Genomic DNA, 23,388 nt, shown 5'->3' on the forward strand with positions numbered 1-23,388 from the left:
TCGATAAGCAGTGAGAACTATATCCATGTGCGCACGCAAGAGCGTCAGTTACTGCTGGTAACTTGAAGGTTGGATGTAAAAATTTTTACCTTAAGGTAAATATTGTCTGCTCCTTATGTTGTCAGTTGTTTATTCACGCGCTAACTGTCTTTCTTACTCTTATGTTGGAGAGAAACATCTTTAAATTTTTATGTTATACAGTAATGAATCCAAAGAAAATCTAGTTATAAAAAAATGTAAAAAATTTAAAAAAAGAAAAAGTAGAGAGTTTTAAGCGAACTATCACGCCTGCTGATACATCTGAACTGCAAATTGAACAGCAAAAACGCAGAAAAACTATGAAAACTTCCAGAAGCAAAAGGAGAGTTGTTATTCAGCAGCTACATTAACACTTGATACTAAATACACTTTTACTTTAAGACAGAGTTCAAGGTTTGCGTTAAATTCAAGAATTTATTGTCAATACTGATGAATCTTCATAACGTGTTGATTAAAATATTAAAAATCATATTTATTATTAAAATAAGTAGACTGATTTTCTCATTTAAAAATTTGATCAAATAAACACAATCAATCAAATCAACAAAAAGTATTAAAAGTACTTAGTAGTATTATTAAAAATTGTGATCAAAAAAATAATTAATATCTTATGTTAATTTATATTTTAATTAAAATAATTACTAAATTTTAAATTATATGTGAATGAATATTTACTAAAATTTAATTTTAAAAAATGCCATTTTTTCATTAATTTAACATGGTTAATTCATCGTTTTTTAAATTTTTTTTATAAAAATCGAACTTAAAAAATAAGAGCCCTTCTGTACTCAGTGTTCAGCTATATAAGCTGTATGCACGATTTCTGGACTAAGACCGTGTTACACCCGACCCATGGGGTGCCACAGTCTGTCCTCTCGTGAGGTTAAGCCTGGCACCTTTCAGCTTTTTCTTTACAATTTATTTTAATAAAAATTATATTTTGCTAAGAAACTGTATCCATTACTTAATTTTTTTTTTATAGGATAACGTATCCATTCCGATTTTTTTCCACTACTGTACTATTTTTTGTTTTATTGTAATTATCAATTAAACTTGAGGTGCCACGGCTGCCCCACTGTCCCCTACTTATTTTTATTACTATCAGTATAGTCATTCTAACAATAAATATAGTTATTACTAGTGGGGTCACCATTATTACTACTAACATTAACTTTATGATAAAAGATATTATTATCTACAATAATGACATTATTACTATCATTATTGTTATTAGTATCATTGTCAATATTATTATTACTATCGTAACCATAATAATCATCATCATTGCCATTATCGTTATATCTTTTCTCTTAACCATCATGAAACATTTTTTTCTTTATCACTATTATTAATATTATGATCGTCATTTTTATTATCATCATTATCATCGTCACTGTTATCAACATTATGACCAACAGTCTTACCATCATGGATATCGTCATTCTCACAATAAGGTATTTTCACTTGTGACGTCATTCCAAGATGGCGCGATCACTGGGTTTTTTTTTCAAATTTGCACCAAATGTGCAAAACCAGCTGTGAAATTCACGAGGATGTCCCAACTAATGATAATGCGTTTAAAAACTTCAGGTTTTAATAAGCTATCGAATGAACACTAAACTTTTTACATCTTCACTTGGTAAGCAATGCAAAAAAATGAATGAAATTATCGCGGGCATAAAGTTGATTAGAAAAACATTTTATTTTTTGTGCTTACCATGATCCAGTTATAACGAATTTGAAATATAGTCAATAGCGATTCCCGATGCATTAGAGGAAATTTTTCGTTTGTTTGCCAAAAGTGTAGTTTTAATGAAAATCAGTACAGAAAAAAAAGTACTGCAATCAGGTGGATTGTACCCGTCTAGTATACATATATATGGTTGCAAGCCTCCTCGCCTCCGCGATCATAACAAAGTCCCATAACCTCTGACGAGCTGTCAAAATTGAAGCAGTGTGTGGCAAAAACATGAATATAAGTTGTTGTGTAAGTGGTTGTCACGATAAATCTGCGAAATGTTGTTGTCTTTTCAATTTTGACAGCTCGTCAGAGGTTATGGGACTTTGTTATGATCGTGGAGGCGAGGAGACTTGCAACCATATATATGTATACTAGACGGGTACAATCCGCCTGATTGCAGTACTTTTTTTTCTGTACTGATTTTCATTAAAACTACACTTTTGGCGAACAAACGAAAAATTTCCTCTAATGCATCGGGAATCGCTATTGACTATATTTCAAATTCGTTATAACTGGATCATGGTAAGCACAAAAAATAAAATGTTTTTCTAATTAACTTTATGCCCGCGATAATTTCATTCATTTTTTTGCATTGCTTACCAAGTGAAGATGTAAAAAGTTTAGTGTTCATTCGATAGCTTATTAAAACCTGAAGTTTTTAAACGCATTATCATTAGTTGGGACATCCTCGTGAATTTCACAGCTGGTTTTGCACATTTGGTGCAAATTTGAAAAAAAAATCCAGTGATCGCGCCATCTTGGAATGACGTCACAAGTGAAAATACCTTATACTGAAGTCATAACAACAAGAAAACAAACAAAAATTAAAACAATAGGTAGAACTTTTACAGCGATAGCAATGATAATAAAAAAAGGTGATATTTATGCAGATGCTAGTAATAGTAACAACAAAAATGATGAAAAAATAATGACAATACTAATAAATAATCATATTTTAAAGATAACATTAATAAAATAAATAATGATAACAGTATTAACGATCATGACAAGATTTATAATTATAGAGATGATAATAATAGTGACACCGAAACTGTATTATAATAACGATGAAAATTATGATGACGTTATTGGTTATTATATAGGTTATTTTAATAATGCCAATGATAAAAGGAATAACAATACCGGTTCTGAAAATAGTCAATATAATAATGGTCATGATAAATACTATGAGAATTATCATCACCATTATTATCATTATTGTTATTATTATTATTATTATCGTAGTCATAGACTTTATTATAATGACAATAATAGTCATCATTATCATTATCGTACTATTATTATTATGATCGTGATAACACGAGATATTTTTTTATTTTTGTTTTTTTTATTAGAATTAACATTTTAATTATCATTGTCATTACAAATATCATAATCATAAGCATAATCGTTTTTTTTATTATCATTATCATTATTATAACCGTCATCATTATTATTATCATCATTTAAATTATTATTATCATTATTACTGTTATAATTATTATTGTCATTGTTATAATCACCAATGTCATTATCATTATCATAATTTATATCATCATCATTATCATCATCATTATTATCATCATAATTATTATTTATATTAACATTATCATTGACATCATTATTATAACTACGCTTATTACTATTATTTACGTACTCATTATCCTAATCATTCGTACTATTAGTATATGATTACTGTAACAGTCATCGACACTACTGCAATAAACATAATTATTTATACAAGTATAATTATTATTATTGTATTTAACTAGATCATTATAATTGACACACTCAATGCTATCTAAATTGACATCATACTTTTTAAAAATTTTATTATGGTTATCATTTAAAACATTATTATTACTGCTATTGTCAGGGACAACATGATTAGCATTGTTATTAATTTAATTACCATCAAGTTTATTCTTCTAATTGTCATAGTTGTTATTATCTTTATTTTCTTTGTTATTAAAATTATTGTTACTGTAATTTTGTTTAGTAAAATTACCATTGTTACTGTCATCGTTATTAAAATCTGAGCTATTATTTTTATAATTAGTACCATCATTATTGTTAGCAGTATAGGCTTATAAGTAGGCAATTAGGCGAATGTATGTACAACACTCTCATTTTTATTATTAAACACAGACACTTTTATAGTTACTGTCTTTAGTATGTACTATCGTTAGTCCTAACTATCTTAAGTACAGCAGCAAAACGAGAAGAAACGACAGGATCGAATAAAAGGTTATACGATGAGTAATAGTGCTTGTAGGAACAGACAGACTGACCGCGCAAGAGTGAGCAAACTGTAATTTTTTGACGCTAAAGTGCATCGTCATGGCGTCTTGTCTTCTTACTGTTGCGCATGCGTGATAATTCAGTTACAAGTGCCAAAAGTACATCTTACACTTCTTCCCGTTCATATCTGAATTCAATAAGACTATATAAAGTAAAAAGAAAAAACATATTCGAATATTAACACTGAGTATAAATGAATAAGTTATCAGCTGAAAAAGTGTAGCACGTCGGCTTCTTGATCACGCATTAACGTTGGTTGCGACGAGCTAGAACATATGCTAAGAGATACATTAATCGGCATGTCTACTATCATTTTCCGTCTATTATCAATTTATTAATTTAACTATCTCAAGTTCAAGTTTAGTTATCATGCAATTGACACTAATTAACATTCAAAATTTCTTTCGCTAGTCTTTCATGCGGTTCAAACGGTAGAGGTTTTGTAAAAATAACTGCTAGTTGTTCCTTGGATGAAATCCATTAACGATTACTTTTCCTCTGGATACACATTCGTTAATGTAGTAAGCCTTGATCTCGATCATGTGTCTCAGTCTTTTGCCACCATCTATCTTAGCACTTGCTCCAGCGGCTTTGTTGTCACACCAAACGTCCGCAAGTAACAGAGTATATGACAGTATTCAGCTGATTAAGTGTTTCAATCCTTTCAGCTCCTTACTTGCATTATACATCGCCACGTATTCTGCCTCGCAGGTTAAGATTTCAGCGTAATTCTATTTTCTCGTCTTACAAGCAACTGTATCGCCATACAATCTTATGAGGTATCCACCTGTCGTAATTGAGCCCTTACAGTCTGCCAAATTCGCATCTGAAAAGGCTTCCAGTCTATTTTTCTGGCCTCTGTAGGTTGATCCTAGAGTTCTGGTGTGTTGCAGATATCGAAAGACTTGTTTGACCATCCTCCAGTCATCTTCAGTTGAGCAGATTTAGTGTCTGCCTAATACATTTACAGAGTACAAGTTGTCTAATCTGACTGTGTTAGCTAGATACAGCAGGCTTTTAATTGTGTTTCTGTAAGGTACATTATCTTTAGTTTTAGTTTTGTTCAGTTCTCCAGTTCCTTCCGATTCTTCTCTGTTTTTTTCTTTGCCAATTTAGGGCTTGATTTGTCACCATTGGTGCTCTTTGTGGTTGTGAGTCAGTAAATCCAAACCTTTCCAGAACTTTGTCAATGTATGGTGTTTGTGTAAGTGAAATTGAATTATGTTTTCTATCTCTTTCCACTTTGATGCCTAGAAATGTGCCAACCTCGCCAAGGTTTGACATCTCAAACTCAGATTGCAGACGAGTCTGAATTTCGTTTATTATGTTTACACAATTGCTAGCTATCATTATATTATCCACGTATAAGATCAGGACCAAAAAATTATCTGCTTTTCTCTATGTATAGACACAAGGCTCGCTTGTATGTGACTGCAGTCCCCATTTAACGCAGTCTCGCAAAATCGCTCATTCTATCTTTTTGGGCTAATCTTAAGTCCATAAAGGGCTTTCTCTAATTTGCAAACCTTAGCTGTCTTAAAGCTGTCACCATCAAGCAGGCCTTCAGAAATCTCCATGTGTATCTCTTCTTTGATAGAAACGTTTAGAAAAGCTGTCTTAACATAAAGTTGGCAGGTCTCCAGATAATGTCTATTAATTATTGATTTCTCTTATCTTACAAGAGCTAGCCCAGATACCAGGACGTGGATTTCTTGCAGATCGTACTTGTTCCTATCTTTAAAACCACAAATTACCAACCTCGCTTTAAATTTCGTGTTAGCATCTTTGTATATCTTTCTCTTTGAAATCCATTTAGAGTCAATGATGTTTGACTTGCCTCCTTCAGCGTTCATAGTTGGTTTTTCTACAAGTTTCCACACTTAGTTCTTGCGCATTGATTCCAGTTCTCCGTCAATTTCTCTGAGCCATCAATCGTGATCTGAAGATATGTCAGCTTCTCTGTAGTTTGCGGGATCTTTGTTTAGTCCAGCAATCAAGGCATGTGTCATTTCGTCTTCGACTTCTGCAATTAAACAGTCAACATCGCTCTTTGATTAAAGCAGTTTATCATACTTGTTAGTGTCAATGGCTCCTGCAAAGCTCGTATTATTTATTCTAGTGGGTTGCTTGGGGTTTTCTTGAACAAGCTCTCTAACTTTTTTGGGCCAACGGCGCTTTCTCTTGACTACTGGTTCTCCCTCCGTTTCCAATGACTCTTTAGGACAAGTCTTATCAAACTTTACGAACCATTCATCTTGTTTAATATCTGTCTTGTGGTTCCCCCAGTTTGGTATTTTGTCTTTTTTCCAGATATCTCTGAATACGAGTCTTTCTTGGAATTTTACGTTTAAACTCTCACAGAATTTTCCATCTTCAGGTCCTAAGGAAGAGTAGCCAGTGGTGGTATAACCAACCAGCACGGCTCGTATCCCTTGTAGACCAAATTTGGTTTCAGTGTTTCTTTGTATCTTGATAAAAGCGACGCAGCCAAGTCTTCTGATTTGGGTTATGTCTATCTTCAGATTGGGCGAAAACTTTTTTAAGGGGGCTATCATATCGTTAGACCAGTGAGGTGTCCCATTGTAAGCATATACTGCACTGCCCAGAGCTACATTTCACATGTTCTCCCTGAGCCTGGAGTCGTACATGCAGGCTTGCACCCTGTTTTGTAAGGTACGATTAATTCGTTCTTAAACTTCATTGTGCTGAGGAGTGTCTGGACAGGCAACTGAAGTTCTGCTCTCAACCTCTAGAAAACTTTTACCGTTTGGCTTTCTGTAAACTCCGTGCCTTGATTGGTTCGAAGATAGCATATCTTTGCATCAAAACCCAGCAGGTTTCGTGCGCTTGCCACAAAGTTGTCCAAACAACGTCCTGCTTCACATTTTGATTTTTCTGGGTATGCCATAGTCAATCTTAAGTAGTCATCTGTGTAGACAGTAACAAATTTACATCCTTAAGGATAAGTGGCTGGACTGATTGGTCCCATTGCATTAGCATGAACTATCTTGAGTGGTTTGGTTGCCCTATCTCTTCTAGTACTAAAAGGCAATCTCTTGATTTAAGCAACTAGGCACACCTTGCATGTTGTAATGAAGCTGTCGAAGACGGCCTTATTTAAGTCTTCACTGTCCAGATACTTTCTTTGCAACGCCTTGAGATATTCTGCTGAGGCATGTCCAAATCTAACATGCCAGAGCAAAGCTCTGTTATTTCTTTCAAATGTTCTATATTTCACTGTAAACGGGCTTTGAGCTTCTGGAATCTCACGAATCATAAGGTCATCACAATTATTAATTGTTCTATGTTTAACAGTTATTTTAAGCTTACTTCAATGAGAGCTGCGTAGACTAGCTCTTTCCGATTCATTGTTTGAGATTCCAGGGTAGCTCCTATCATTAGTGCCGACTTGCTGAACCTTGTCGGTCTTTGCTTTTGGGTGATTTTCTACCATTAAACAGTCTATAATTTTTTTACATTTCTTATCGTCACTTGTGCTATGGCCATCTTGTAGTAGTTCTACTATCCAGTAAGGACTCTTATAGACATAAAAAATTAAAGTCTCATTAGAACGCAGATAAAATATATCTAGTTTTGTGTTATCAAGGCATATACTCATGTCCCTCCAAGCAAAATGGTGAACTGACAGCAAGTTTTCAGCAAGTGCCCTAGCGCATACAACTCTATTAAGGACTATCTTGGTTTGGTTATTTTTACCCGAAATACACTCTTCTCCCTCCACTCTCAAGTCTGTGGAGGAATCTTTGTTTACGCATTTAATAATTCTTTTTTTACAGTCATCAAAATTTTTGAAGTAGAGTTTGAAATTAGCAGAATGATTTGTAGCGCCTGAATCTGCTATGAACTCAACTTTATGGCAACCATTGTCTCGTGTTTTCTTCATGCGCGTAGAGAGCCAAGTTTTGGGGTTAACAGCAAACAAACCACTACATGCATTAGACCTAGGTTTTTCTACATTATTTTTACCTTCTTCGCATTGTTTTTTGTTATCGACCTTGGCTTTCTTGTTGTTATGATTTGTATGTTGTTCTTCAGGTTTCTATTCACGACAATCATTAATATTACTGTTATTCTCATTGTTACCACCACCAGTGCTGCGTTCAAAATCCTAATCGTTACTTTTGTTAGAATTACCCCTGCTTCTTTCTATGTGCTCTCGCAGGTTTTGCACGAACCGTTGGCAGGCACAGCACCGTATGAGGTTCTGCATTTTTTTTGGGCAGTTCCTCGAAGAGTGCCCATTGTTATTGAACTCGTAGCATAGGGTGCTAGTGGTGGCCGCGTTAGCAGCAGTTACGTTGGTAGCTGGTCGAAAGCCTGCCCCATCTTGGCTTGGCCCATCGCTGGTTTTACCTCGGTCCAGCATTTCTCCACCTTGGCTTCCACGGACACTCGTTGTTGGTAGTGGAAGTGATTTTTCTGCCTCCTGTTTCAGGATATATTGTCTCAGGTACTTAAAAGATAAGCCATCCTCGCTTCCAAACAGCCTGTTAAAATCAGCTTTTTTCACGTCCGGTACTCTATCGACAATTATAATAGACACTATCTCTTTTCTTATCTTCAGGAAAACTGTTGGTTTTACTATCTCGTTTAAAGTTTCTTACCAGTTTATCACAAAATTCACAAAATTTCGTAGCACTTTGCTTTTTGGGGTAGAATCTAACGGAATGAATTTTGTTTTGTATTTGATATGCACTCATTTTAGTGTCACTTTTTTTCATATCTTTAATTTTTGTATCATTATTGATGGATCAGTAATGTGATATACTTTGTTTTGGTAATCTAGGGACAACCTTCCTAGTACTACGTTTAGGGCCCGTTCTTTTTTTTTTTATTTTTTCTTAAGTAATGTTTATAGTGGCTTTCAATATTAAATTAATTGTGTGAAGCAATTTTTTACTTTTCAGTTCTGACCGTGATTGTTTTAAGAACAATTCTAGTGTAGTTGCATTAGTGAGGAAATAATTGAAGCAACCTAGGCTATCTTTATTGTCAACTTCTATCTTTAGACTATCATTAGGCACAGAGCATTCAAACATCAGCGAACTATCAATGGAGTTGGAGTTTAAGTTAATCAATTGCTTACATAATTTAGGTCTTGGAGTAAATGTGGTAAATAAATTTACCTTTTGTCTTTAGCTCCTGGCTAGTTCTCGCTCAAGAGCCTCCATTTTCTTTTGTTGAGCAGCTAAAAGCTGCTAAAACTTAGTTCGGATTGCCTCCTGGGCCCTCATATCTTCCTCCCTTTCTCTTTCCAAGGCCTTTTTGTGTTGGAAGGCAACAGCTTCAATCCTCATAGACATCCAGGAGATCTGCTGGTACCTATCTTGTTTCATAAATTTCTCGATTTTTTCAATATCTGCCTTTCAGGCTTCTAAAATTTTGTTTCGTGAGTTCACAAGGTTTTTAGACTAAGTATTTTGACCAGTTTATTTTATAAGTTTTTTCGTGAGTTTATGATTTGCATGTGCCATTTCTTTATGTAAACTATCTAGCTTTCTCTTTAGGTTATCTTTTCTGTTTTTCAAGTCTTTAAATTGGCTATAAAATGAATATAAATTTTCGCTTTTTAAATCTTTAGGCTTGTTGTGAATTGAGGTATCGATGAAATTTATCTTTCTATCTCTCAAATCTTTATTTTTGTCTTTCAATACAGTATCAGTCCAATTAATTTTTTCATCTTTCAAATTTTTTTTCTTATTTTTAGATGAGGTATCAATCAAATTTATTTTTTGATCTCTCGAATCTTTATTCTTGTCTTTAAATGAGGTATCAATTAAATTTATTTTTTTATCTCTCAAATCTTTATTCTTGTCTTTTGATGAGGTATCAACCAAATTTTTTCTTTTATCTTGAGGGCCTCTCCTTTGGATGTGCTATTGTTTAGGAACGAGTCGAATTTGACCAGCACATTTTTTTATTAAATCAAACAGGTCTAACATATTTTGATTGTGATGTTCATTTCCTCCCATGTATGCAACAGTCTTATTATTTATGGAAAAAAGGGCCAGGTTGTTTTTACGAGTTACGACCACCTTGTCTAGTTTTCTTAGATCGTCTTCAATATTTTTGTATGCATCATTTATCATATTCATAGCACTTTGACCTAAAAGTAGCGGGGAATGAATAGGCAAAAGTACTCTACTTTTATGTTTGCGTGCGCATAAGGCTACTGGTTTCTTTGTAGGAGTAATGCGGAGATCAAGCGTGAGTAAATCCAAAGGAAAATGGCGTCAGCATTGTATACGACAGGCATAGAGAGAGAGAGAGAAAAAGATGTCCGGTTAACAGCATTTATTCTTTTACGTGTTCCACCAACCGTAGCATCAGTAGACGTGCACGCTCAGTTTGTCTGAACGCAAGCCATAACTGAAATAAGCACCTTTCTTCCTTACCTCGAGGTATCTCCCTTGGCTGATTGATGATGGCTGACTGGTTTAGCGAAAAACGCGTCTCTTTTGTTACGATGCGGGACCATCCCTCACATAAACAAACGCGTTCCGGCTCTTGAATTCCACGAATCTCCCAACAAAGAAAGCCTTCTCATGAAAGAAAGCTTAATCATGCAATCTCAAGTGAACTGCCTTGTTCCATTTTAAGGCAATACACAAATGTTTTAAGGGGAACGATAAACGATCATGAGTAAAAACAACAACGCTTCACGTAAATACCTTGTCTTTAAGCCAGTATATATATCTAGTACTTACTGCTCCTCACTTTCTTCTACATAGCGTCCTTTCTTATTGCTCTACCCAGACAAAGAGCTCCCGGTTGCTTCTGCCATTATGATAAAACGTAATCGTAAAAAAAACACAGAGAACATGCGATGAGCTCGAGCATGGAGCGGAAAGAAGAGGGTGTGGAAAGCAAAACGCTAGATAAATCAAACAATTACGCACCCACACTACAAATTAGGGCCCATAATTAGTTAGCAGTATGGGTTTATGAGTAGGCAATTGGGCAAATAAATGTACAACACTCTCACTTTTACTGGTAAGCTCAGACACGTTTATTGTCACTATCTTTAGTATGTGCTACCTTTAGTCTTTAGTATCTTAAGTACAGCAGCAAAAGAAACAGAAATGGCAGGATCAAATAAAAGGTTATACGAAGACAGAAAGTGCGTGTACAAACAGACAGACTGACCGCGCGAGAGTGAGCAAACTGTCGTTATTTAACGCTAAAGTGCAGCGTCATGGCGTCTCGTCTTTTTGCTGTTGCGCATACGTGATAATTTAGTTACAAGTGCCAAAAAAACATCTTACAGTTATGGTGTAATCCATGATTATTATCAGTGTCACAGTCCGTGTTATCATCACTGTCACTAACGTTTTCATCATCATTGTAGTAATGATTATTTCAACATAATTGTTATGATTATTATTGTTGTTAACATTATTATCGTTATTATTATGATGATAATCATTAATATTACAATTTTTCTTGTTGAAGTTGTTATTATTTGCGTTTACTTTAGTATTACATTGATAATAACCGTTAAAAATATGATTATAATAATAGTGACTGTCATTGTCATCGCCATTACCACGTTTAAGATAATTATTATAATCAGTATCATAATAATTATAATATTTTTTATTATTGTTATTAGAGTCACTCTTAATAGGATTTATATCGTTGCCATTCTTACCATTGTCATTCTTAGGATAATTATTTTTTGCATTACGATCATTATTATTAACACAGTAAACAATATTCTCGTTGTAACTATGGTAATTATTATTACTGTTGTGATATTTCATCACATATACCTAATATTTATAACTTCAAAACACGGAGATTTATTTTTGAATTATAAAAAACCAAAAGCTCAGAGATCTCGAACTATCAAGTGGCTTACCTAATTCTGCAATCGCGTGACATATAACCTATTTCTTTTAAATCAAGTGTTCGTCGTAAAACTTAAACTACGCACGCAACCTTAAAAGATCGTATAAAACGCTAATCTTACAAAATCAATTCGCATCAGTACACCAAATGATGTGATTAATCAACAATTTTAAAATTTTTTACTGTGGATGTACTCAATAAACATCATACACAATTTTGACAGCAACTTGTTCTTAATGTAAGATCCGAGACATCAGCAGTTGAAACCATCAATTATTGTGAAATTATTGCACGATGACTGTGCTTGTGTCAGTCAAGGGTAATAAGGTTAAGCTCTGATGAGTCATTTGGATCCCCAACTTGACGTGTCCTTCGTAATCGCAAGAGTATAAAAATTTCTTACACATTACAATATTTGCCTTTTCTCTTTCATCGAGTGCTCCAAAGTAACTATAAAGCTCAAAAAGTAGTTCTGTTTTGTCTTTTAAGCGGATGTAAAACTTAGTTCAGTGATTAAGCTACGTGCTTAAACTCATGCATTTTAAGCAAACGTAAGACTCAGTTCGATGACTAAGCTGTGTAAGAAAAGCCTAAGCAAACTAAGCCACTGTAAACTTACCTAAAAAGTAAATCAAGAAGAAACAAAAAAGAAAAGGCTGTTGACTTAGGTTCTGACGTTAAAAGAAGAAGCCTAGTTATTGTCATCGCCACGAGTGCTCTCGTGTTGGATTAAGAACATCGTTGCTGTCAACCGTGTAAGATCTTGCGACTGCGTGTGAGCAAGCAGCGGCTAACAAACTATCGTAGAAGTAAGTTAAGTTAAGGAAACTATAAATTGTATGACATTGTCAATACGAATTCGAAGCTTTATTTTTTTTACTATTTGTGAAATGAACTATTGCTGGCTCTTCTAAGTTTATTAAATAATCAGATAAGATATAACTTGGTTGTTAATTGAATTAATTTTCTAAATCCAAAAACATTACAATTGCTAAAATATACGAAACATTTCTAGATCTAATAATTCTAATCGATTGACACATAATTTTTACCTAAATCAATAAATTGAATATCAACGAACAATAAAATACACACTGTATGACAAAGACCCTTACAGGGAAGTGAGATGAAAAAGCCAATAAGATACGCTACTACCATACGACATAGGACATAAACTCTCACTGTAAGCCAACGCTAGCTGAGCGTGCACCACTCCATACATATCGCTTGGTGAAACCTTACACCACAACGCCGAGTCAACGATTTCAAAGAAAATAATACTGTAATTAAAAGCAAACAAGGCTTTTGGGCTGATGTCTGGTTTCTGACGAATAAAAATTAAATTTATTCGTTCGTAGAACAAATCTACGAGTTTCGCCCTTCACTCATAGAAATTTGGACGTAACACTGTCATTATTTTAATTGTTATCGTTATTTTAATTTTGAGCCCCTTCAACGTTTGCATTATAAGCAGTAGCATTTCTATTACTATAATGAGTATTATCAAGAGTTTTATTATAATTAGCATGACCATCTCTGTATACATTAATAATATCTTCATAATCAACATTACGCATATTGGTGACATTCTAGTTTCTACTGTCTTCGTTTTTGTTATTATTGTCTTATTGACTGTGATACTTCAGAAGAAATTTATCGTTTTCCTTGTTATTGTCTTTGTTCTAACCTTTTTCGTCAATAATATTGCCATAATTACCAGTTTTGTTGTTGTTACACTGTCACTGTAATCGTCATTAGCATTATTCTGATTATTATGAGGATTTGGTTTCGTTCAATATCGTTATTGTTACCACTATTTTTGTAGTAGTCATAATTTTCACCAACATCACAATGGCATCATTTTTATTTTTGATGTTTTTTTTTTGTTTTTGTATTCATTACTATTGTTGCCATTAGTATTACTATCATTATTATCTTCTTTTGTTATTAACCTCATTCTTTTTATTGACAAATCTGTTTTCGTCTTTCGAATTTGATTTTCTTATCATCACAACTCTTATCTTCGTCATAATGTTAACCGTACTTATTCTGATTATTATTGCTATAATTGTCATTCTTATAAAAGTGATTTTAATTTTGTTGTTTTTTTTGTAGTAATTATTATTAAAATTGTCGTTTGTATTCTAATAATTATTATTGTTATTTTTTAAATTATGATTGTCATTATTTATAAAATTATTAAGACTATTATTTTTATGTTTTCTGTTGTTTAAATTAACGTTATTATGTACATTGATATCATTATTATTATTTATACAATTATTCAAGCTTTTTTGTCACTTTCATTATTTCCATAAATACAATTTTAATTATTACTATTTGTATTTTCATCACTATTAATATTCGTACAAGAGTAATAATCATTGACATGTTTTTATTACCATAATTATCGTTTCTGTTAATACTGTCAAATGCATTATTAACATAATAAATATAAATTTTGTAACTATCGTCATTTTTTTTGTTATCAACGACGTCAATATTGTTGTTGTCGTTATTTCTTTTTTTTTTACTATCATTTTCTACTATTATTTTCTACTATTATTATTCTTATCGTTATTATTAACGTGATTGCAGGTGTGTTTGTTGCTGTTATTTAGCTTACTTTATCTGTTAATAGAGTTGTATTAATTATTATAATTTACACTGCTTAAACTATCATTATCATAACCTTTATTATTATTTTTTAAACTTTTTTCACCATCATCACAACTGTTTAAATTATTACTATTTTTATTGTCATTATAGTATTATTTTAAAATTATCATCATCATTGTCATAATGATAATAGACGTCATTATTATCACAATTTTAATTATTACTTGTATCATTTATATTTAAATTATATCTATCATCATGATTATTGTCATTGACATAATTATTATCAGTATTATTCACATTATTATTATGACTATCTTTATTACCGTTTTTTTATTATTATTACTATCGCTGTCAATGTTATATCTATCGTTACAATTTTTTTCAGTGTCCTTAACATGATGATCTTTGCTTTTTGTTTTATTTTTAATATTATTCTCGTTAACGTTATCATTATCGTAAGCATGTAACATTATTACCGTTTTTATTTAAATTGGTTTCGTTGTTATTATTTTCATAGTTTTAATCATAAGCATTAGAGGTAAAAGCAATTTATTATCATAATTAACATGTAAGTCATGATAATAATCAGCTTGAACAACACCACTGTTATTTTTGACATCTTTATAACAAGCAATTCTTACATTTGCATGTTTTTAGTCATTACTGTCAATATCTTCGTTGTTGCCGTAATAATTTTCGATCAACTTTTTTATGACACTAACATCATTTTTGTCATTGTGATTGTCCTTGTCATTGCCGTTATTGACATCGATATTAAAGTTATTTTCAGCGTTATTGCATTTTAATTGCTATCGTTGTCACTATTATCGTTATCATCATGAATAACTTTTTTTTAAATTGTTTTAATCGTCACTAATACTGTCGTAGTTATCGTTTTTTTTTTCTGTCATCACAACGTTATAACATTCATATTCGTCGCTAGTCTCGTTATTGTTACATTAATTAATTTACTTGTAATCGTTGTCGACATATGTACTACCCTTTACGTTGTTATCTTTATTTTGATTATTAAAACAATGACCTTTTTTATCCTTAATATTATAATTTTTGTTTTCATCATCTTTACTGGTCTAAACATAATTTTTTTTGTATTTTTTGCTATCGTCATTGTCACAATTCTTACTTTGGTTTTAAATATAACGTTTACTATTATATTTATACTTAAAATAATCTTTATTTTCATTATTATAATTATTACTATTATTGTTATTATTACTGTTATTATTGTTATTATTGTTAATATTGTTGTTATTATGATTACTATTATTATTATTATCATGTTCTTATAACTTTTATTTTAATGGAGATTATTGTTTCTATTTTTATTATTGTAATCGTTATTGTTTTTATCATTTTTTTTTGTATTGCTTCAGTAGACATTATTATTGTTAATATCATTAGATCATTAGATTTAGTATGACTATTGTAATTTCCGATCAAATACTCTTTTTCCTTATTGTTATTATTACTTACATTTTTATCCTTATGTTATTAATAGTAGTGATAAGATCACCATCCGTGACTATATTCTTAATACCATTATAATTATTTAAATGAAGACTGTCTTGCATTTAACTGATTTGTAAAACATCGTTTAAGTAGCTATCGTCATTATTATTGTTAGTAACGACATAATGATCGTTATCATTACTTTTTCTGTCATCGTTATTTATATCATCAATAACGTTATTGCTTTTTTCATTTTTTCACAGCCATCGTTCTTACCATCAATGTTTTAGTGTTATTTGTGTTAATTTTATTATTTTAGTTATCACAATTTTAGTGATTTTCGTTTTTATTCATGGCACTGTTGCTATAATGTAATTGTTATCGTTGTTATTGACGCTATGATTTTCGTCTTTCATATTAATGTTAGTAGTTTTTTATTATTGCCAGTTTCGCTGTTACTATCATCATAATTAGTATCATAGTCTTGCTATCATTGTCAGTGTCCTTATTGTTGTCGTTGTCATCATTATGATCATTGTCGATATGGTTATCTGTATTATTCTTATGAAAATCGTTATTATTTCTATCTTTGTCGTGTTAAAGACCATTTAAATTTTCATTATAATAATCATTATTATCATTATTATAAACATCATTATTATTGTTATTATTATTATTATGATTAACACTATTGTCATAATTTTTCTCGTTGTTAGCGTAATTAATATAGTACTGATTGCAGTCGTCATGGTTATCGTTGCCTTTGTTATTATTATGGTAAGTATCATCATTAGTATAGACATTCTTATTGTTACTATTGCCATGATCGTTTCCATCTGTATCATAACTATCGATCTTCATTTTAATGTAACAAGAACTGTCAGAAATGTAATTCTTATCTTAATCGTTATCAACAACATTGTTTTCTTATAATTATTGTTTTTATTACTATTGTAAGATTTATAAGCATAATTGTCACTGTCCCCGTTACTATTGTTATTGTCAGCTTTATTGTTTTCATCGTTATTGTTATTATCATTATCACTATGATAAGAATTATTACGCTATTGTACGATTGAGGAAATCAGTAAATATGGTTTTGTTATTAGTATTGTCATTGGAACGAAATTCTCCCCCCTTAGCGGTGGCTAGATCGCGGCTTCGATGGCACTTAAGAAGCGTTTCTGGCTCTCTCGCCTTTGAGACTTTGACCTGTTAACATTGCTTGAGTGAATTGAGATCGTTGTATAAGTTAACTAATTGCTCGTTTTTTGATGTCGTTTTTCTAATAAAGTCCTTTGGAAAATTATAATCGTCTTGGTTGGCTTCTATATGATCATAGGTGTTTTATGTTGACTCTTATTTTTGTTCGTTCTCGCTCGCTGTACATAAGACAGTACTTATTCGTTTTTAGTTTTTACGAGTATCTATTGTTCATTGAATCTAAATTATATTTAAATTGCTCAGTAAATATTGTAAATAGCCGTTGATTCAATAAATATTCATTAACACTAAAACAATTTGCTTCCACTGCTGATTTCGTTTGATTATTAAATTTATTAGTTTAGTGCAACGTCTCAATGAATTTTTTGTCAACAAAAAATTGGTCAAGATGCCACTAAAATTTTGGTAGCAGAGCGTGGTTTGGTTGCACACATTGCACCTTATGTATTGTTGTTACATGTTATTTCTCTTAAATTCACGTTTCTGCCTCATTTTCGTACAATTTGCTTTTAGTATCAAGTGTTGCTCGAGGAAGGGAGAGGTAGCTGAAACCATCGAGAAGTTGGTGTTTACATCGCGAGCCACTGTCACGCAGCCTTGACAAAGCGGCTCCCACTCTCGACGCTCGGACGACGGTTTTGGACTTTTCTTCTGCCGCTTTCCTGCCGAGCGGAGAGGGGTGTGGAGTCATGTGTTGATAGCCTTTTCTTCGTTTTTTCACTGTAACGCACAGCTTGCGTTCATCAACAGCTAAAAAGCTGAGCGGGAGGTGAGAAGGAGGCTTACGACGGTGACTAAAAACCAGGTATACACAGTCTAAAGGTATCAGCTTATCTTTCTCGTTGAATCGTGGAACTTTGCAAGGTGATATTGGTATTTGTCTGGTTTGCCTTGATTTTTCTGTGACTGTTGAAATAATTTCGAAGAGAATGTCGGAAAAAAGGTACACTGATTAGGTCACGCTTGAAAAAAAGATAAAAAATGCCTTCGCAAATTTCAAAAAGAAAGGGAGAGCCAATATGACGTTGGGGCAAACTTGTGCACGCGTCACACAGTTAGATATGGATCTTGCCGATTTAAAAAAGAAACACGCAATTATAAAAGCAGATGAAAAAATCTTGCTTTCTCATGAGTGTTATGAAAATCAAGTAGCTGAACAAGTGTTTGAAGCATATACTGATGCGTTGGGTGAGTTCAATAAACACAGAATTGATTTAGAAAGTTTACCTCGTGTTAATCATAGATTGAGTAATACCCAAAAAGTAAGTTTTCCTCCTCTGTCGCTACCAACGTTTTCTGGTAAACACGTGGAGATGGAATCGTTTAAGCAGCTGTTAATCTCGCTCGTAATAAAACGCGAAACGCCCAAGGCTGTCAAATTGCAACACTTGTTATCAATAGTACAGGGCTCAGCGCAGCAAAGATTTAAAGGCATTGATATAACGGATTTAAATTTTGACATCGCATGAGAAAAATTAGTACGTAGATTCGACAATATTCAAATACGTAAATTAATTATCTTTAAAGTTTAATAAATTTACCTGTTGTTAAACCCGGAAATTTGCCTGATTTGATTCAAATTTTGGATGAAACTGAAGAATCAGTTCGTGCATTAAAAGATCTCGAATGTCCAGTTATTCATTACGATAATTGGATTTTAGATTGCGTAATTCGGAAGTTGGATCCATTGAGTCAAGAAGGTTAGGAGTTATCGCGTGAGAGCAGGGCTGCGAGCCCTACCTACGTGGAACTCATTGCTTTAATTGAGAGGCGCACTCAGTCTTTAGAACAGGCTCACGTATCGATTGACTGTGCTCTGGCTCGCAGGGGCAAAAAAAGTGTTCAACCTTCAAAAGGACAAAATAAACAAATATTGGCGGATAGATCTACTGAAAAGGTCGGAAAGTGTCAAAGCGAATCGAAAACAAAAAAACGATTGGTAGTATCGTGTGTTCTTTGTAAAGAGAGCCACTTATTGCATAAGTGTCCTCAATTTGAGAGACTGTCTCAGCCGGTAAGATTTAATGTCTGCAATAGGTCAAGATTATGTTTGAATGTTCTTTATGACTCACATTTTATTTAAAACTGTCCTTCTGAGAAAAGATGCTTGTCTTGTGGAGTGAAGCATAATACACTGCTGTTTTGGGAAAAATAAAACAAAACCAATAGGTGAATCGATGGTAGTGATTCGTCCAGTCACAACTAGAGCCTTTTTCGATGTTCGCATGCTAGTTATGAGGTCGCTAACTCGACACAGTCCTGGTAGATGTACTGTGCGAGCTGAGTGGCCACATGTAAAAGGGCTCGTGTTGGTGGATCCGTATTTTTATAAACAACAAAGGATAGATTGTATAATTGGGGCAGACATATATGCGTCAATAATGTTGAATGGATTGATAAAGGGACCTCGAGGTACACCACTAGCACAAAACACTATATTCGGTTGGATTTTGACCAGTGAATCATCGGGGCTGCTCTCTGTTAGCAAAGAAACTGTGCGCGTGCTAAACGTTTCAGTAGAGCACAGCCTGTCGAGTTTGTTATCCAAGTTTAAGGAGATCGAAGAGATTGACGCGCCTAAACCGTTGTCTCCTGAAAATCTTTACTGTGAGGAATTTTTTGTGTCTACTCACACTCGAAACATAGAGGGTCGATATATTGTTCGATTGCCTTTTTCGAAAAAACCAATTTCGTTGAACTCTCGTGATATTGCAATTGCGTGCTTGGCTTGATCCGAGGTCAGACGTGACAAAAATTCTTGTCTCGCGAAAGCATATCGCAAATTCATTGGCGAATACATTAGTTTAGGGCATATGGAGCCAGTTCCAAAGCATGATAGTAATAAATCGTCGTACTACATGCCACACCATGCCGTTTTTTGCTAAGGGAACCCGGATAAAATTCATGCAGTTTTTAACGCCTCACAGCGGGCATCTTCGGGTCAGTCTTTAAATGACTTTCTCTTGCCAGGGCCCAAGCTCCAATTGGATATAACAGTCGTCATCAGTAACTGGAGATTTTTTAAATGTGTTTTTGTTACTGATATAACAAAAATGTATTGTCAAATTTTAGTGCATCATGATGATATCGATTAGCAGCGAATTGTTTGGAGGCCAGATCGCTCTCAACCTATGTAAGACTACAGGGCAACAACCGTGACGTATGGCACCACTTCGGCACCGTATTTGGCTCTCAGAGTTCTCTAGCAGCTGGCTCATGACGAGGGTGGTGCATATCCGGAAGCGGCAATGATCCTGTGTCATCAGATGTGTGTCGACGATGCATTCGGTGGAGCTGACAACATGGGGTCTGCTCTACGCTGCAAGGATCAACTCATCGTGGTTTTGAAATTGGCTGGCATGTTGTTGAGTAAGTGGGCGGCAAACGATGCTGCGCTGTTGGGAGGCTTGGACTCACTGGCTGACACTGAAATTGCGTTCAAAGTCGAGGAGAGTGTATCTGCGCTGGGACTTTTGTGGCAGCCAAGGGATGACGTCTTTGGTTTAAGAATTGAATGGGAATCAGCTGGATCAGAGCTGACCAAAAGAGAAATTCTTTCAGATATTTCACGATTATTTGATCCTATGGGTTGGCTGGCCCCTGTATTGATTGCAGCGAAAATTGTGTTACAGAATGTTTGGCTTTTAGGGGTCAATTGGGACGAGCACGTGCCTGGAGAGCTGAGTAAAAAATGGTCTGGTTTTCGATAGTTGCTTGGAGATCTTACTAAGATCAAAATGCAGAGGTGGATTGGAGGGGCCGAAACAGATGGATGGACTTTGCATGGCTTTGTGGAAGCTTCCAAGCGTGCATATGCGGCAGCAATCTATGCTGTACTACCCGAATGCTCGTCTACTTTATTAATAGCAAAGACAAAGATTGCACCAGTCAAGGTGCAATCACTTCCAAGGCTTGAATTATGTGGTGCTCATCTGCTGGCTCGCTTAATTAGAGGTACCCTGGCCCGGTTGAGAAGGCCGCCGGATGAAGTTCACTTATGGACAGATTCAAGGGATCCGTCTCGCTGGCAGACATTTGTTGCCAACCATGATAGCGAGATAGTATCATCGCTTCCCCAGGCACAATGGCATCACGTCCGTTCTGCTCAGAATCCTGCAGACTGCGCTACTTGAGGAGTCATGCTGGCTCAGCTCTCAACGCATGATCTCTGGTGGAGGGGACCTGCTTGGTTAGTTCTATCAAGTTCAGAATGGCCAATGCTCAACGTCAGTGATCGTGCAAAATCGTTATTGGTGGAGCAGAGAGAGGCTGAAGTTGCTGTATGTGTGGCGCACTCCAATGAGGGGTTGAATGTGGTAACCAAGCTTGAGGAATATGCAAGTTTCTCATGAATACTTAGAATTTTGGGGTATTGTGAACGTTGGTTACATGCCGGGGGGAAAAGAGGCCTTGGTAAGCTAATAGCTGGGGTGTATACTTGGGCTCGTCTTGCTTGTTATCGCGCAATTCAATCGTACTAGTTTGCTTATGAGAAAAAAATTTTGTTGCGGAATCAGGTGCTTCCGAGATCGTTACCCTTGGCATGTCTGACACCCTTTGTATGTGATCAGGGCCTCATTAGAGTCAGGGGCAGGCTCCAGGAATCGTCACTATCATTTCAAGAGAAGCATCCAGTGATCTTGCCAGGCAGAAGTTTATTAGTGAGACGACTCATCGAAGAGGTCCACGCTCTTACACTTGATGGAGGCACTCAACTGATGTTGTCTCATATTGGCCGTTCACTGTGGATAATTCAGGGTTGACGGGTGGAATCCGGCGTTTTTCATCGCTGTGTGAGGTGTCTGCGGTTTTCTCAGCAACGCTCTCAGCAGCAGATGGCCCCTTTGCCAGCAACACGACTGGAGCCGCAGCGTCCTTTTGCATCTGCAGGCGCAGATTACGCAGGCCCTGTACTGGTGTTATTTTTGAGAGGTCGAGGAGCAAAAGCTACAAAGGGCTATATAGCAATTTTTGTTTGTCTTGTGACTAGAGCGGTCCACATCGAGATTGTGTCGGATCTATCAACGAAGGCATTTTTGGCAGCCTATTCAAGGTTCGTGGCTCGTAGAGGATGCTGTTCTGTGATCTACTCCGACAACGCTACGAATTTTCGAGGGGTGGCGGTGGAGCTCAATAGAATGTTTTCAGTTCCTTCAAAGTTCATCGGAGAAGTCGCAAGTCATCTGGCACTGAAAGGCACGTCATGGAAATTCATCCCTCCCCGCGCCCCGTATTTAGGGGGCTTGTGGGAAGCTGCAGTGCGCAGCTTCAAATTTTATCTTCGACGTGCAATGGGAAGTGCCACTTTGACCTTCGAGGAGCTATCAACGCTTGCGGCTCGTATAGAGGCGTGTTTGAATTCACGTCCTTTCTGTACTCTTAGTGAAGATGCTTTGCATCATCTGACGTTGACTCCTGGACATTTTTTGGTCGGATCTGCCTTGCTGTCGTATCCTGAGCCGTACGATGAGTCACATTGTTCCACTAGTTTGAATCATTGCTGGAAGCAGATTGTTAATATCCAAAACTCATTTTGGTCTTGTTGGCGAAAAGAGGTGTTGAATCAGCTTCAACAGCGCAATAAGTGGCTTAAACAGGCTCCAAACATCGAACAGGGGGACGTCGTGTTGGTTAAGGACGAGCTTGCTCCACCATCTCAGTGGCCGTTGGCACAAGTACTGCAGGTTCTTCCAGAAAAAGATGGTTTGGTACAAGTGGTTACCTTAAAGACATCAAAATCGGTTTTTGTGCGCCCCGTGGTCGAGCTTATTCGATTACCTACCGAGTCGCAGGCTGAAGAATGTTTAAGTAAAATTAGATCAGGACAAGGAGAGTGATGGTGAAGTGAATTGATGGATAAGGCATTATGGACTGTAAAATCAAGAACTGTAGTGACTCATATACTGCGAGTATTAGATTTATTGTTATGTTGTATATGGACCTATTTAGGATTGAATTATATGATAAGATTTTTATTAAAAATTTTAGTTAAGTCAAAAATGAAAATACATTGTTTTTATATTGCTCGTTTCGATTGTAATTGTGGCTCAGAGCAACTACCTGTTTGGTTTTGGTGTTTGATGAATTTATTTTTTTTTTTTTATAAATTTTGCTTACAA

At 34.7% G+C, this 23,388-nt stretch overlaps 2 protein-coding genes across 2 annotated transcripts; both read left to right on the plus strand.

Moving 5' to 3' along the window:
- Positions 1–21,006: 21,006 nt before the first annotated feature.
- On the plus strand, positions 21,007–21,402 carry LOC149374629 (uncharacterized). The gene has a single exon (XM_089592454.1). The coding sequence runs from the start codon at positions 21,007–21,009 to the stop codon at positions 21,400–21,402; it is 396 nt and encodes a 131-aa protein (XP_089448580.1).
- A 202-nt stretch (positions 21,403–21,604) lies between these two features.
- LOC149374630 (uncharacterized) lies at positions 21,605–23,106 on the plus strand. The gene is made up of 4 exons (XM_089592455.1): positions 21,605–21,682; positions 21,787–21,976; positions 22,027–22,201; positions 22,260–23,106. Exons 1-4 carry the CDS (start codon positions 21,605–21,607, stop codon positions 23,104–23,106), a joined length of 1,290 nt encoding a protein of 429 aa, XP_089448581.1.
- Positions 23,107–23,388: the final 282 nt, after the last annotated feature.

Source organism: Copidosoma floridanum, unplaced genomic scaffold, assembly GCF_036245765.1.
Source record: "Copidosoma floridanum isolate Cflo_tuat_1 unplaced genomic scaffold, Cflo_Japanese_pri ptg000017l, whole genome shotgun sequence".
NCBI lineage: Eukaryota > Metazoa > Arthropoda > Insecta > Hymenoptera > Encyrtidae > Copidosoma > Copidosoma floridanum.